The sequence below is a fragment of the Gymnodraco acuticeps genome, unplaced genomic scaffold, assembly GCF_902827175.1.
Source record: "Gymnodraco acuticeps unplaced genomic scaffold, fGymAcu1.1, whole genome shotgun sequence".
In the NCBI taxonomy this organism is placed as follows: Eukaryota; Metazoa; Chordata; class Actinopteri; order Perciformes; family Bathydraconidae; genus Gymnodraco; species Gymnodraco acuticeps.
This window is the reverse complement of record NW_022989985.1, coordinates 392,654-410,012: the sequence shown is the minus strand read 5'-3', so window position 1 is coordinate 410,012 and position 17,359 is coordinate 392,654. Positions and strand designations below refer to the sequence as shown.

The 17,359-nt window shown below is 39.8% G+C and overlaps 1 protein-coding gene across 3 annotated transcripts in view; it reads left to right on the top strand.

Moving 5' to 3' along the window:
* The window catches only part of pcsk5b (proprotein convertase subtilisin/kexin type 5b), a 69,116-nt gene that overhangs the window by 39,095 nt on the left and 12,662 nt on the right, over positions 1–17,359 (top strand). For 2 of the 3 annotated variants that reach the window (XM_034212500.1, XM_034212499.1), the window contains exons 17-23: positions 1,845–1,929; positions 4,892–4,995; positions 5,111–5,249; positions 6,574–6,689; positions 13,032–13,134; positions 13,499–13,635; positions 16,567–16,767. In XM_034212500.1, coding sequence (XP_034068391.1) covers positions 1,845–1,929; positions 4,892–4,995; positions 5,111–5,249; positions 6,574–6,689; positions 13,032–13,134; positions 13,499–13,635; positions 16,567–16,767 — 885 coding nt within the window. Of the gene's footprint in view, positions 1–1,844; positions 1,930–4,891; positions 4,996–5,110; positions 5,250–6,573; positions 6,690–8,003; positions 9,935–13,031; positions 13,135–13,498; positions 13,636–16,566; positions 16,768–17,359 lie in introns of those variants that run through there. The other variant, XM_034212501.1, reaches the window with a different exon arrangement.

The window sequence follows — 17,359 nt, the reverse complement described above, 5'->3', positions numbered from 1 at the left end:
TTCTCAACTAGTTAATGCACACCTGATAGCACATCATGCAGCCCAAAAGATATTCCCAAAACTCCTCAGTCATCTTTCCTTGTTCCCATTTGGGGATTTAATAAGCTGTCTTCTTTTCTCACTGCATCTGTTTTCTTGTAGTTCATAAACAAACATATAGACTTAACAAAACGTAATAGTTCTGGAGATGCTGCAGCAAAATGCCTCCTACAACCAAAAATCAGGCTCAGCCCATGATCACTCAAAGCATCAATGATTTGTTTTTGCTGCCAATGAATACAATCCTCAAGTAGTTGTGAAGTTCATAATTAATTAGAATAACAACGTACTCTAACTGTAGTCCTGTAACTGGCACTGCTGTAAACAAACTGGACGTATAGAAACATCTGTGAGCTTGACGTTATGTCTAGCCAGTTGTTTATTATCATGCACTTGCTGAACCAAACAGGACTGAAAAGTTTCTGCTTGTAGATTTATTCAAAAGTGGAATAAGTCAGGATAAAACCTTTTATCCATAGTGAAATGTTCACGAGAAGTCAGCTTGTTTTCGGGTTTATAATAAACAGTAGTGCAGTAGGGGTTTACATTCAGTGTCTACTGCTGGTATATACTTACTGGTTTGTCTTATGTTGAAGACGTAGGCCAGCCTGGCCGAGAGTAAAGCAGAAATGAGAGACTGAAACTATGTATATCTTATAATTATGTATGTTGGTTGGCAGCCAACACGGTGTAAGTCCTGGCAGCGTACAGTCTCTGGCAGCAGATCTGATGAGATCCAGTCCAAGTTCAATCAAAACATTTCAACGGGCCAAGATGTAGTGAATATTTTTTCTTTTGAAATGTTGGCACTGCGGAGCACCGCGTTGTGTTAAAGGAGTTTATGTTCTCTTTGTTAGTCCGACAGCAAGCCGAGGTGAATTCCTGCCTTTTGTCAACGCATGGACACTTCCATGTAATGATTTGATTACAGGTCAAAATACTCTTAAGGATATGCCAGACTAATGAATGAAAATGTAATGTAAGCAATATGTTGTGTGTGGTATCAACAGAATGAAAATTAGAGCATTGTGTTAAAAGTCAGTTTGAAATCACTAACAGTCCCACGGCCATAGCTGGAGTTTTTAGATTTGCTTGTGTTGTTTAACCAACGGTCTTAAATCCAAAGATATTCAACCTTCGGCCCTGAAGCTAAACTGTTTTGAATTTCTATAACGACTGAAAATTGTTGACGCATTTTATTTTAATCTTTTTTTATTAACTTTAATAATAAACTCATCGTTTCAGCTATTTTCTTTACCTCCAGTTCTCTTGAAAGCTAAAGCGAAATTGCCTTTTTCTTTTCACATCAATCTGTCTGTGACCTGTCCAAATGCTTCCTCCTCCCTTTAATGCTTTTCAGATTCCTAAAAATCTAGCCAACAATCCTCACTTCTCTGTCTCCACTTAGTTCTGATCATAAGACTTCCCAAACAAAACCAAAAGGATACATGAGCAATGCTTTTTGGAAATCTAGAAATCAGTCTTGATTAATAGTACAGTCTACTCAATAGCTTCCCTAGGAATAATAAATCACCTTATACACAATTCTTATTTAGAAATCGTCATCAGTGTCCATGTGTACTGTGTCAAAGCGTTTCATTGCCATGAGTCTGCCTTTTGAAATATGCATCTATATTCCTCTCCTCCCTCACCCAACACTACAATGTACTTTTCATCCCTGCAGCTCGAGCCTTTGACATTTCCTTTCCTTCACCGTTGTCTTCTTCCACCGCTCCCTTTGTTAATCTCAAATGCAGCCAGACTTCTGGTTCCTATTACTCACTGTTTATGACGGTCTCTTTCAGATTCCAACATTTGCAGGAGATGTCCAGAGAACTGTAAGAAGTGCACTTCCTTCAATATCTGCACAGAATGTAAACCTGGGATGAGGTGAGTTAAAGGCCGCTGAGCACCGCCCAAGTCACACTAAAAAGAGTTTATAGCGTTGATCGTTTGAGTGTCTTGACAGAAAGTGATTTAAGTCTGGCTGTGTCTGCTGCTACCTAACTTTGGATTATACACCTTAGAAACGCCATACTAACGATATGGTTAGAAATGCTGCAATCACATTCAAATCATTACATAGCCTCGCAGAAAAGTTGCCACTTTGGTGTCCGTCTGCTTCAAATCAAGTGGTCTTTGAATAGACGTACAGCGTCTAACCCCCCCCCCCCCCTCCTCACACCTTTCTGATATGAGACGTGGGGGCTTAGTCTGATTCAAACGGAGAATTTATCGTCAATGGAATTGCCTCAAGATCAAATAATAAATCTAGATATCATGATTACATCGCCTAAGTTGATAATAACAACCATTAATATCTCAGAAAATCTGAACAAGTTTCAGAAATAATGTTTCTGTGTCTGTGGTGTGCTGTCCAGGAAAAAGCCTTTCAAATGAAATCTAACTGAGAGCCAGTTGCTACAAGACCTGCTGGTATTAATCATATGAAGACAGTCAGTCTTCTGTCACACGAGCACAAATAGCCCAGGTTTTGACTTCTGGTATTAATTCACTGGCTCAGATAATGAAAAACAACAAAATAAGTTACCATAGCTATGCGGATGACACACACATTTACGTAACCATTTCACCAGGAGACTATTCTCCAGTTAAAACACTGAGTAAGTGCATTGAACAAATCAATGACTGGATGTGTCAGAACTTTCTCCAATTAAACAAAGATAAAACTGAGGTAATGGTTTTTGGAGCCAAGTCAGAACGTATAAAAGTTAGCGCTGAGCTTCAGTGTGCAATGTTCAAAACAACAGATAAAGCCAGAAATCTAGGTGTAGTCATGGACTCTGACCTGAGTTTCAACAGTCACATTAAAACAGTTACTAAATCAGCCTACTATCACCTAAAGAATATATCTAGGATTAAAAGACTAATGTCACAGCAGGATTTGGAAAAACTTGTCCATGCTTTTATCTTCAGTAGACTGGACTACTGCAATGGTGTCTTCACAGGTCTCACTAAAAAATCTATTAGGAAGCTGCAGCTGATTCAGAACGCCGCTGCTCGAGTCCTCACTAACACTAAGAAAGTGGATCACATCACTCCTGTTCTGAAGTCTTTACACTGGCTTCCTGTGTGTCAAAGAATAGATTTCAAAATACTGCTGCTGGTTTATAAAGCTTTGAATGGTTTAGGCCCAAAATACATTTCTGACCTCCTGCTAAATTATGAACCATCCAGATCTCTCAGGTCTTCAGGGACTGGTCAGCTTTCTGTCCCCAGAGTCAGAACTAAACATGGTAAAGCAGCGTTCAGTTATTATGCTCCAAATATCTGGAACAAACTCCCAGAAACCTGCAGGTCCGCTGCAACTCTGACTACTTTTAAATCCAGGCTGAAGACTTTTCTTTTTGTCGCTGCTTTTAATTTAAACTGAGCCGTTGTGTTCATCAGTAAAGTGGAACTTCTGTGTGAACTAGTCATATCTTAAACTGCACTGTAACTTTTTATTCATGTTCTTTTTATTCATGTATTTTTTCTTTTAATGTTTCTTTTATTATCTTTTACTGATTTGTAATGCCTTTGTCTGAATGTCTTTCATTTTTGTAAAGCACCTTGAATTGCCTTGTGTTGAAAGATGCTATATAAATAAACTTGCCTTGCCTTGCCTTAGATATCAGTGTTGTGGTTTCAGGATAAAAACCTTTTGTGTTCATCCTCTCTAACGCAGCAGGTAGACAGTGTTGCTAATTTGAGCACATCTGCCCTGTGGTTTAGGGTCGCAGAATGAACCGGTGACACAGGGCTTCCCAAATGCGTCCCACTTGGGACCTTGTGTTGGGTAAACAGAGTTTCACCCCGTGACCCAGGCCTTTTTTAAAAGCCTGCATATACTCGTATCATGCGGAGACCCACAAGAAGTGGAGCTGTTTTAAGTTGTGGTCCTCACTTTGAAGAACCTCTGATATACTGTAAGCATTTCAGTTACCCAGACATGTTGCAGTTCATTGTATGTTCTCTTCTGCAGCAGCCTCTCCAAAACCGCACCACTACACTTGACTTGACAAAGAATAGGGCGTTTCAAAGTGCTGGAATTCCTGATAGGTCATGAAGGAAACACTTGTGAAGCGCTTAAAACATATTGCGGTTTTGAACTCGGCTTTCAGTGTTCAGGGTAGCCAGAGGTGGAGATGGGGACACTTGTAAGCCATCATTTCCTCTTAATGCCAGTGAGACCACAGAAAGACACATGCTCACACACACACGCGCACACACACACACAGTCTCCCATTCATGGTCAGTTAGGAGCCGAAGAGAGGAACAGACGAGATTGTTTCTGGGAAACGTTAGCTAACACAGACCAGCTGTTTTTCAGTTTAGCACGTCAAGCTCACCAACCTGTCCTCAATGTGACTTCAGAGAGCCGACTAAATATCCTCCAAATCTACTTCCTAACTGACCTCTACATCTGATCAAATATATTTCTATATATATGTATGTTAATCTCTGTATACACTATTCATAACAACAAATTCCCTTTTTAAAGACAATTGAGTCTTGCAGAAGTTATAAACCTGCTAAAAGGACCAAGGCCAGCTGCTGTGAACGCCCACGTGTATTTAATGTTGCTGCAGTCTTTTTCTTCTTCCTAAATACTAGCCCAGAAAGAAAATTGCTCTGTATCTGCTGGCTTTTAACAGGCAAACTTTGACTGTTTTAAAACTGGTGGGGAAACTTTAAAGTGTTTTCACAAATGTTTACTTTTTTGAAACTCACCTGCCGCCTGTATGGAATGTATGTTGCTTATTAATGATACATTTATAACTTTGACTTACTTTGGTTACTTACTACATTTAGGATTTTAATGTTAATTTTTTTGTATTTCTCTCTTAAGCCTTCAAGGAAACAAGTGTCAGATGACCTGTGACCCGGGGACTTATTACAACGGCCACAGGAGGACTTGTGAGCCCTGTCATCGGGCATGTGCCACCTGCGCAGGTAGGATGTCATACAATTTATATTTATCATTTAGGTCAGCGGGCTCTTTTGTTGTTTAGCAGACATGATGAATACTAGAAACAAGATTTCTGAAGTGGTTCTCTGTGTTTTCCAGGCACAGGTATAGAGGCGTGCAGTAAGTGTGCCGAGGGCTACTTACTGGAGGACTGGCGGTGTGTGTTGACGTGCAGCACTGGGTACTACCTGTCAGAGCAGACCTCAGACAGCGGGCAGCTGCAGAGGTCCTGTAAGAAGTAAGTCAGCACACCTGCCAACACCTCAGTGACCCTGCAGATCTCCAGTCAGCAAAGATAAACAAGGAAATCAGTGCAAATAACTTCTTTTAGCATCATATTTTCTCCCTACAGTGCCAGGAACATATTTTCATGCAGAGGTTGCTTTAGATATGTGCTCATATTTATAATTACTGATAAAAGTAGAACATTTTCTGAAGTGAAGTCCAACACCTGTGAGGAAATAATAAAACAGTAGGATACACGGTATGATCCGTATCATTGAGACTATTTCACCCCATAATGAGCTCATCTGCACAATATTAGTGATGCTTCATGTTTCAGATATTTGTCTATCCTGTCTCATCTGTTAGTCCTCAGTCGGTACATTTCAAAACATTCTCTGCATATGGCATTTGTACTTAATCCCCTTAACATTAAGTTGATATTAACACATGGTTGCATGTTCATCTGAGGAACTGGATTCTCATTGTTTGAATGATTAATTGATGTTATTAAAACAAGCTGAGCTGCCCCTTGATTTCATCTTAAAGCTGTGAGCCGTTTTCCCAGTCATGTTGCTTCACTCCTCTCACCGCGCTAACCTGCTCATATTCCTGTGTGATGACTGCTTTGCCTCCTATCCCACCCACAGTCCACCTCCTCCACACAGGCAGACATCTTGTCTGCTTTTCTTATCTTTCCTTGAGTGAACTTGCCTCCCTGTTTTCTCTCTCCCACCTCAACCTATTTAATGCATACTTGACCTTTTACATTGCTTTTAGTTCCCTCCTGCTTAAATCGTTTTGATAAAAACCCATTTTCACGCTTAATATGATAGCTTTTTGTTGCCTTAATTGACCCTTTGCTTCTAAAGGATTATTTGCTTTCAGTCCTTTGTAAAAGCTACCCACCAACACACACTGAACTACCGTTTAAAAATGAAAAGCTTAGATGAATAAAGCAGATAGTGTTGAGTTTTGTGCAGAGGTTTGTCATGTTAAAGTAAATCCAACATAGCATTTAATTTGGATTTTCTATATGCGTGTTGATCCGCTCTTTTGTAGGTTGACTATTTATCCACTTCCAAGTTATGATGTACACCAGGACAAAAATGATATGTTTAATTGTTTCGTTTTTTGGGCATTTATTGGAAAGAAGCAGGTTAGACATGTGAAAGCTCTGCAGGGACAAAAGGAATGACATTAAACAACTATAGGCAAAAACTAGTGAAAGATAGTCGATTATTCTTAAAAAACAGTTCTCAAAGAGGATATGCGAGTAGAGCATAGTGCTGCATAGACTTTGACATACAGTAACTCATTCTTCATACAACCATGGACAGGTGTGACCATAGCTGCTACGAGTGCCTGGGGCCCGGGGAGAGGAACTGCAGCAGCTGTGTCAGTGGATACAATCTGGAGGCAGGAGCCTGTGTGGTCAGCACCATCTGCAAAGATGGTGAGTTGTCAGCTTTCTTAGCTACAACATGACCTCAAAGTGTTTCTTTATACCTGTTGCATTGCCTCTCACAGGCAGTGCATTTTCACAATACATGACTATGGTCTGGAGATAACATGTAAGGTCTTGTAGCAGTTAGATTATTGAATGGACAGAGACAGAGAATGTTAGAAGAAGTACACACATTTTGGTCTGAACAATCCTAATCAAAGAGCCAAAGTTTTACATCTGAAATCTCCCCAAGACAAATTTGCATCTCCAGATTCAATTAAGTAATGACCCAAAGGGTATGTAAATGAAAGCAGAAGGTATAATTATTGAGTAACTGCGAAGCATTCACCTTTTTTACATTTATTTGAGCATCGCACTAACTCCTTGCATCAAACTGTTTCGAGGCAAAGGGTGGACTGATCTTGCTTTGCCCTTTTTTGCTCTTTAACTTAATGTCTTTTGCAAATGTACTAATGTAACATCTCTCTGGGAAGACACACTCACATTCTTGTTGTTTTAACACAAACTAACACTTTCCCCGTTATTTACTGGTAAAGTCAGACTGCATAGGCTGAAACGTTTACTTTCTCCTTCTTTATTTCACTCAACTATTTCTTTCCCTTCTTTCATTTCTGAATAATGCATGTTTGGCTTACAGATCTTTAAGCGTAAATCTTCCTGCTTCTCACTAACTGGCTGAGGTGATGGTCTAATTATAAGGCTTCTACTACAGTGTGCGACTTGCTGCTCTAGTCATGACCTTTAACTTCAAATGAACCCATGGCCAGAAAGCTCCGAGGAGGAAAATGTGTGACCTTTCTGTTAATGATGAGTACTTAAAGTGCACACCCAGTCTGTTTCCGACCTTTCTAAACCAAAGCGGTATGTTTCAATGCTGCTAATGAATGAAATAATTGACTTTAAGCATTTAAAGACTGGTGGTCCACTTTAAGATTTCTTTATTACACAAGTTGTGAATTCAAAAATCTTCAATTTGCTAATTTTGTGACGTTTGTTTTTTTCTCTCTTTTTCTCCGTTGTTCTCCCAAATCCCAAATTTGATCATGTTTACCTCTCTCTCGACGTGGATACAATCACCCCGCTGGACAACAATACTTTTCCACCACGATGAACATCACCTGTGATTGGATGAACAAACTCTTCCTGTCACCTGACCAATCATACGGCTCTGCCTGCCATTCAACCATTTCTAATGGTTCTCCGCTGTGTGTTTTTTGTGTGTGTTTCCACATGCATTTGTATATGTGTGTGCATGTTTTCCCTCTACCTCCTTCTTATCTCTTCTTCCTGGTCTGGGGAAAGCAAATGAAGAATCTTGGGCGGAAGGTAGTTTCTGTGTGCTCGTTAAAAAGAACAATCTCTGCCAGAGGAAAGTGCTGCAGCAGCTGTGCTGCAGAACGTGTTCGCAGAAGGGCTGACGGGACGTACTCACTGGGCGTAAAGGGAGTGCAGTGGGGGCAAAGGGGGCACCCCTCCTTGTCAAACCCCCCTGCCCACTCATTCACAGTCACATAATTTATAAGAGAATCTGTGCCTCTTAAAGGGACTGCATCGGAGGTGCGATGGCAGGACTACAACAAACCTACCTTTTTCTGTACTGGGACACACACACACACGTGGTCAGGGTGTAAAATGACTGGGACTTATTTCAAGAACAAACGAGCAAATGAAAACAAAAGTGAAAACAAACAAAATAATAAAAGTGTCGGTATTTTGTGACCAAAGCATCGATGCCAAAATAATTGAACCTTCTATTTTTTGCCAGTGTAGGAAGCATAGCTTAAAACAGGAGCCACTTAGCGTCTGAATACATCTGTGTGCAGTTTTTTTGGCTCTTTTTTTTCCTCCTATCTTTCCCGTGTTAACGGTAAACAGATGGGAAGTGAATATACAGTAGGAAAGGCTCTGCTTTTTCTGCCTGTAAATATATGTCAAAGAAAAGAAAAAAAAAAGCTAACTCGGTAATGTGAAAATAATGTCTGTCTGGGTTGACTTTGGCTGTGTAGGAGTGGGAAGACAAACACACACACACACACAGATGAATATGTAGCTCACACATACTCTAATAAACATGAACTCGGACACCACTTGCAACAATGTCACGTTAACCAAAATCACCACCTCATTTCGTTTATTTAAAATCATCAAACTGCCCTTGAAAAGTGTGTGTGTGTGTTTGTCTTTATTGGTGTGCGTTAGTGAATTCCATTAATTCTTAATGTAAGCCCAGACAGCATTGATTCATTCCAGAGGTACTACAAGACGAGTCGATAGTCATTCCTTCCGGAGTTTTCTGCAGGGAAGGAAACGCTGCAGTGAGTTGTAATGAATTTGTGGTACGAGGGATGCACAGATGCCTATTTTCCACTCATGATGCAGATCCTGGATTCTTACATTTGCCCAAAACTGAGTATTGATGCCATCCATTACTGTGACAGAACAATTTGAAGCTCCATCATTACTTTGTTGTCACTGGATATAATAATTAAAATATAACTCGTATTTGTTACAGGGAACTGCAATTGTTTTATAAGTCTGTTTGATTTCCCAGATGCCATATGTAACCCCCATAAAAGGGAATTTTGTCCAATAGTAATATTTGATCTGTATCGGTGCATCCCTACATGTTACTGTTCTCAAATAAAATAGAGTTTTAGAAGTTTCTACTATTCGTCATTCCATATAATGGCAATTCATATCAACGAGTATTGCTCGACACTTTCAACACCGAAGGTCAATAAACGGCACAGGAAATATTCTGTCGTTACCATGTTTCATGTGCAGGTAAGGTCTCTGACACACAGACCATTTTGCTCTGTTATTTTAGAAATTGGATTTTGCAAAATGTTCAATATGGAAACACATTTGGCTTCAGTCAACCCACGAGAAATCTGAAAATAAACATTGAGTAAATCATTTTTTTTGTATTTACATTTTAACCGAAAGTGTACTGACTGCAGTGTGCCAGAAATGTTGAATCATATTGAGCTAAAACTGTAGATGTGCTGAGGTCGGCAGACTGTCTGTCTCCGGACCTTACCTGGTGAAACTCAAAGGTTATTCTGGTGGTGCTGGTTTCTAATAAAGAGCCGCAATTATAATGTTTAAGATTCTTATTCTATTTCTGTGGGTTTTCATACCCGCAGCTTGAGCATTTACAGTATTAGATGAATTGTTGTACTGTCAACTGGTTATGGTTCTTGATGATTTGTAATAAAGATTGATGACTCCCCTGTTTGGTTAACAAAAACTTATTCCTGGTCATTGTTTAAGATGACTTGAATTGACTTTAGATTGTGTGGTAGTAGAGGCACACACACACACACCCCTCGTATAAAAGCTGTTCTTATTGTGTACCTGTGACATATCTGTGACAATGCATTATTAATGTTACTCAAAGTCCTAGTTTTGAAAATCTTTTTTTTTTTTTACTTAAGTGTTCTTATTAAAATGTTTAATCTGTTCATGTTTTTGTTTTTAGTTTTCATTGATTATGTTTCAGAGTTTTAATCTGTTTAAATCATCCTTAAGTATTTTTGTTCAACCTCTCCCTTCCCGTTTTATTTTATTTTACAAATGACCATGAATGGTAATATCATTATTGAAATTCAGATCAATGCCTTTAGAAACATTTAGTTTTTCAGCACTCAACTGGATTAATGAAATACAAGTTGCACATATAATGAAGTAGCAGGTGCTGCTGCTTCATTAAAGGTGCAGCACTTAGATTTGCTAACCCTTTTCTGCATTATCTTTTCTTTCAATACTGCAGCTTTTAATATCGTACAAATCATATTTTGAAGAAAGAACTCCAAGGCCAAAATCAGCCTTGTTTGAGGAAATGGATAACAACTTCCCAGAGTAATTACAGTTTAACCCAAAATACATTTGTCAATGCTAGTCTTGATACACTTACAGTATATAGGATATACAAATACAACTGTGACCAGTATCTAGATTGATAGACACATTTTCAATGACGGAGTTTGTGTGGTAAATGATTGTTCTAATTTATTTGAATAATCCCTCACAATTTTCTGGGATTCCTACCAGACTCAGTCATGTTTTTTCCCCCGTCCTTATTCTTTTTTTCTCATTTGTTAATTACGAAGTACACTTCTTGTCATGGCTTGAGTTTTCACCAGAGCTCATTTGGAGTCTCCTGGCGTTTGAATAATGTGGGCAGCCATGAGAAATCTTAGTTCATCCTGCTGTAACTCCTGCGCGGGCTGCACTGTGGCTCCATGTTCATCAGTATGTGTTTTTGTCCCATCCCAAAAGGAATTATTAGGTAATAATCCTGACATTCCCCTTGACCAAGGCATTGCGTTACTGAATAGTTACCATGGCTGAAATACTGAGGACAAATTACCTCTGGGGGATTAATCATGTCCAATTTAACTCGGGCCAAGTAGAAAGAACCCTTCCCTGTGGTAATAAATACTGTCAGATTCATGATGTAGTTAATATTCTCTTGACCACCTGGTGAATGTAGTTAATATATATGCTCTCACAGCGAGGTATCAGAAGGTGGAAGGGCCATGGAATTGGGATGCAGGGCCAGATGTGGTGGATGTCCGTGTGATGTCTGCCAGCAGATTGTTCTCACCTGACAGAGTAGACTGTCAATGTCCTTCTAAGGTCAGCCCAGTCCACAACAGAGGGAAAGTTTTACTCCCCTGAGTGACAGGCTCTCTTTCTTCCCTACCATTCTTTTTCTGTTTGGGGGTGGGAGTCCAACGTGTCTGCTTTTGCTGAGTAGAGTTGTGCAGCTTTCCGTCCCTAGAGAACTTGGCTCCCCTGGTTGTTTGTGTGCGTGAGTGAGGGGGAGACAAACAGAAAGACAGGGAGAAAATGTGTGTGTGAGGGAGAGTGACGGTGTTTATTCGGGGGCCGTTTTAATGGTTTCTGCAGAGCTCTACTGAATGGGAAGCCACCGCCTGTTGTGTTTGTACACAAAGAAGCTCTTTTGTTTTAAAAGGAACAATTGAGCTTTTCACAGAAAGCCAGAGAGCACAGACAACCTCGCTGCTGCCGTGAAGGATGCTCACACACACACACACACACACACACACACACACACACACACACACACACACACACACACACACACACACACACACACACACACACACACACACACACACACACACACACACACACACACACACACACACACACATATACACACAGAGAAAACCACACAGCTCTTTCCTTATGCCTGTGTCACCTTTGTCTAATACAAAGGTGGGATTTGGGACAATGTTTACTTCTCTTTTGTTTTGGCTCTTTTCAGTGTTGTCAAGTGTAAAGCTCAAGGTTGTATTTTGGTTTGTAACTTTTTGCTCAATTCTTTAGCAACTTTAGACACAATAGCTTACAAACTTTCCATACTGTCTACGACAGAATATCAGCCTATGTGTTACCTGGGGGGTTGTGATCGATGTTTGTGTATTCATGAGGGTTTATTTATAATGTATGTGTCCGAAAAGTATGCTTTTACTGCTGCGTACTGCACAATGACGATGAAATATCTATAGAGTGATAGTGCTTTTGGTAAATGTCAGTGACTCAAGAATTGCTACGCCAGGTGTTGAGATTTCTGGCCCTCATAGCTCCGTTATGCAACAAAAACGTTCCGACTTCTCCAAACCTACAAACGTTTTCTACATCCTCTACAGTGGAGGCTGTGGCCAGTGGGCTACAGGCCCATTTCATTCTTGAATAATACAAAATAAAATTATACATTTTGTATCTCTATGATATGATAGATTATCTTTTATATCTCCACAGGGATGGCTTAAATGTATGTTCACCTGAAAAAGTCTTGAATTGCTTTGGGAATCTTTACCTTCGCTCACAAGGATCAGATCTACATCATATCTCTGTTTACTGTAAAAACATTGCACTATTAGAAATAATGCTTACTGCTTCACGGACATTTTGAAATGATGTTTAATAATTTCCTTCTCAGAGATGTTTTTGAACCTGTGAAGTGTATTTGCACACAGTATGAGAACAGGACAAGAGGAAGAAGACAACAAAAGGAGATACACCTGTCAGAATCCAGAGGATAATGAGCTAAACCTTCAATGCAACCAAAACAATAACAACCGACTGTTGCTTATAATTGCTGCACATCACAGCATCTCGAGTCGCTCCAGTAAAAAGAAAGAAGTGTGGAAGCGAACACATAACACAGCTGGTAAACAAATAATGACCATTTCTATAAGAAAACTGTGTGGATAGGTCTCCCATGAAAAGATGGTTCTATAATTGTTGTACAAGAACTTGAGGCAGAATTTGTTCACAGTTGCTCTCCGTCTGTAGGACAGTACATGAGCCCACATGGATCGTGCCACTTCTGTTCTGTGACCTGCCTGCAGTGCACGGGTCCGGAGAGAGAGGACTGCTCCAGCTGCCCTGCAACACGGTGACAACCATGCAAACACATATATTAAAAAGAAGAAGTCTTATTTATCTTGTCAGTACAATGTAGGCTATAAGAGAAACCCCACCGGCACAGTGTTAATCACTATAAGTACTGATTTTCCACTGGGAGATTTTTAAGTTGAATATCATCTGATATTAGTGGTTATCAGTTCCTAGATATGGGTTAGAAGAGGCCTGCTTCACCTAGTAGCAGATTAAAACAAAACCAATTGATAATGGCCATGTAATGGACTGATAACTGCGTTAGGACAACAGTTGCACCTAAATGATGTGTTTTATTTGACTAATTTCAGTGGCTGAGGCAGAATTGTCATGTTCATTGTTAACCTCCTTCCCTCCTTTAGGTTCTTTGATGATGGCAGCTGTGTGATCCGCTGCCAGCTGGGGCGTTATGCCATGGAGAGGCAGTGCCACCTCTGTCACCACACCTGCAAAGAGTGCTCTGACCAGGGTCCTGAACACTGCACCAGCTGCGACACAGGTACCTTACCTGGTCCAGAATTAAAAACACTATTTTTAAAGGATGAAAGGCTCAGACAACCAAAACACCGTGACGATTTTCCTTACACAGGATCAGTTAGTGCGGATTTTTTTAAATACGATATAAGATATTTGTAATGATAACCATATTATTCGTAAAACATCTATATACACATTACGTAAATCAGACTTAATGGTTGATAATTGGTTTGTAAACCTTGACATTAGTTGCATGGCTGTTATAAAGTTGCAAATGATGATTATAACATCTTGTTCAATTATTAATAAATACATTGTAAAGCATCTAGAAACATTATTTAGATAGATAAATCAAAATGTAATGGATATCGTCTCTTATCAGCTATAATACAATATATAATTTACACAAACTGTTAAATTATACATCGAAATTATAGCATTGTCAGTAATAAGTTATCAATTAATAGTGTGTTAATATAATGATAAATCAACTCATTGTTCACAGTAACTATTTGACGGTAGTTAATATACAGCTTTGCCAGCTTTATCTTACAGGTTGCTTTTATCAGAAGGTGCACAGTGTTCAAAACACATCCATCTAGCTGTAGCGGCATCCATCTAGCTGTAGCGGCATCCATCTAGCTGTAGCTGCAGTGTCAGTGAATCGTGCTTTTTTGTGACATCACATGGATCAAGCCTCGGCTCATTTATGCCAGACTCCACCAATCTATCCTCTGAAGGTAAATGAATCTAATTAAAGCTGTAATTCAGCCGAGGCCTGCTGATAGATGTGCTGAAAAGGGAAATCATTCATTTGTTCTTTGTATCCTCATACCGAGGTCACTGCACATCTCTCAGGGTGAAGCTCAGTTAAAAGAAAAGCTGCGTTTACATTTCACGTCAATTAATACATCCTCTCGCCTTCTGCTAAGGTTGGTAATCCTGCTGAGTATCAAGACACAAAAAGTTGTCCCTCAGTGTGAAAAAAAACGTTATTATAAAACCCGGATGATTAAAGGCTCACAGCTGTCGAAATATCAACTTTCAGCAGGTTGTAAAAACGGTGTTTATCACAGAGCCACAGACAGTGTTATGGCTGTCAGAGTGAATGTATTTACACTGGGGAGATTCTGTTACGCACGCACTCACCTACACACCGCCAAGGAGGAGATTAACACCAGATTTCTCTCTCTCTCCCCCTCACGTGTGCACACACACTCTTAATTAGGCTGCAAGTTTGTCAGACTGTGTTTGCAAATGTGGTTCCATTTAATTGCAGGTCTGTCTGAGGCTCAATGAGACATAACAATAATAACATGAAGAAACCCTCCATCTGTCTCTCCCTGTGTCATTTCTCAAAGAAAACAACCACACACACACACACTCACACACACACACACACACACACACACACGCACACGCACGCACACACACACACACACACACACACACACACACGCACACACGCACACGCACGCACGCACACGCACGCACACACACACACACACACACACACACACACACACACACACACACACACACCATGTATACATCACTTCAGGGGACATTACATTGACTTACATGCATTTCCTGGAGCCTTATCCTAAACTTAACCAACACATGCCTAACCATAACCCTAAACCTAACCAAGTCTTCACCCTAACATGAATGATTCCCCTTATGGGGACCTCCATGTTATCCCCATAAGGGAGGCGAGTCCCCACACGTGACTGTGTAAACAGATGTAGGTCCCCACAAGTATAGTAATGCTAGGCCACACACACACACACACACACACACACACCCACACACACACACACACACACACACACACACACACACACACACACACACACACATACACACACACACACACACACACACCCACCCACACACACACACCCACACACATTTGATACTGACTTTTGATAGTAATGTGGAGTCTTAAATTCCTCTGTCTCTAGAGGAGGGGAAGAATGAAATAACTGCGTTACAGAGAACAAGGGAAGAGGTGAGAACAAGAAAAGAGATAACATACAGACATTTTAGTTTTTTATGAAGAACATGAATACTGTTGTGAGATAAACCACTGCTAAACAGTTGATATTGACATTAAAGTATCAGTCAAAATGTATTGAGTGTTCTTAATGTAGTTGGGGTTGTACTAATTTAAATGGCCAGTAAGTCCTTTTAATATGTGCAATAACAAAAGCTTTCCAGCGTTCACACATTGAGACAGAATGTGTTTGACATTCTAAAATGAATATTTAAGTTGCTCACACTGTTGTTTATTCATCTCTTCCAAAATTCAAGTTGAGTCACAGAATCAGATTAATAAGATTATAATTCAAATTCATACATAAAACGTGCACTAAGGATAAGCAATAATGTCTGAATTAATTTAATCTACTCAAAAAATAAAACAGAAGAAGGAAAAAGAACATATTCAAGAGAGAAAAGTTCACACGAGCAATATGAAAACCATGGATTCGGGAATTATAAACCTAAAGAAAAATAATTTAAAAAAATGTAAATGTAAGATTTAAGGAGACGTATTAGAAATGTCAACGAGTGGAATTCAAGCCACTTTTATCCAGATACAGTACGTGGTTTTAAAGTAAAAACACCAGTTTTATCGATTAAGTGGTATAGCATTTTTAACATAATGAATAGTGGTTGCTTATAAAATGTTTGCTTCCATACTTAATTTCTACTCAGTTTCTTTCACATTGCCTCACTGTGAATATGTATTTTTTCAAAAAAGCTCATGTTTATATAATGACTTTAAAAAAAATGTTTACCTGCAGTAAAATGTGGCTGCTGTAACATTGTCAATCAATGTTTATATAGTGAATAACAGACAACATGTGTATTAGTGGGGTGTTTCTGTAATTGTATGTGTTAGACTGGCTCATTTGTTGTTGATTTCCTCTTCTATTTTTGCTCCCTCTAGATAAGTTTAATGTGGCAAGGTACCTCTTCCACAACCAGTGTCGGGATGTCTGTCCAGAGGGGTTCTTCCACTCACGATGGAGACGGTGTGAGGCTTGTCCCGCAGACTGCATCATCTGTTCATCCGCAGATCACTGCCTCCACTGCGGCCCAGGACACCAGCTCAGAGACAGCAAGTGCATCCCCTTGGAGTGCAGCGCAGGTGAGAGGGCCACACACTTTGTTTACTCTCTTTGACTAACTCAACTATGTACAGCACAGTATTTAAGTAATGTTGTATTACACATTAAGTATGAAAAAGAATGCCAGTTACGTCAGTGGTATCCAACCTTCTCCCTTAAATGTCACCTATTATTCAAAATGCACTTTTAGATGTCTTACATACATAAATATGTGTCCCCGGGGTGTAAGGAGACTCTCAAAGTGTCCGAAAATGCAACCCTCTCTCTTTTCCTCCTTACCCACATCTCTAAAAACGGCGGTACAATGGAGCTGATCCAGATTTGCTGCAGTCATGACGACATTACTAAAAATGTGGGCTGGCTTTACACCCACGGTACTATCAGAAACGTTGCTGAATCAGAAACAATGCCCGACTGTTTTGGAAGTAATATGGTCTGTGTTTACATTAGCAAGCATCACTAACACTCAGAGCTATCGCTGTACTCGAGAGAGTATGTGTAAAGCAGTCGGATATACAAATGTACTCACCTTGTGGTAAACCCGCGAGAGAGAAAGAGTTTGAGCTCCATACTGTTTCAGAAATAATGCTTGATGTGGCGTTTAAACACAGC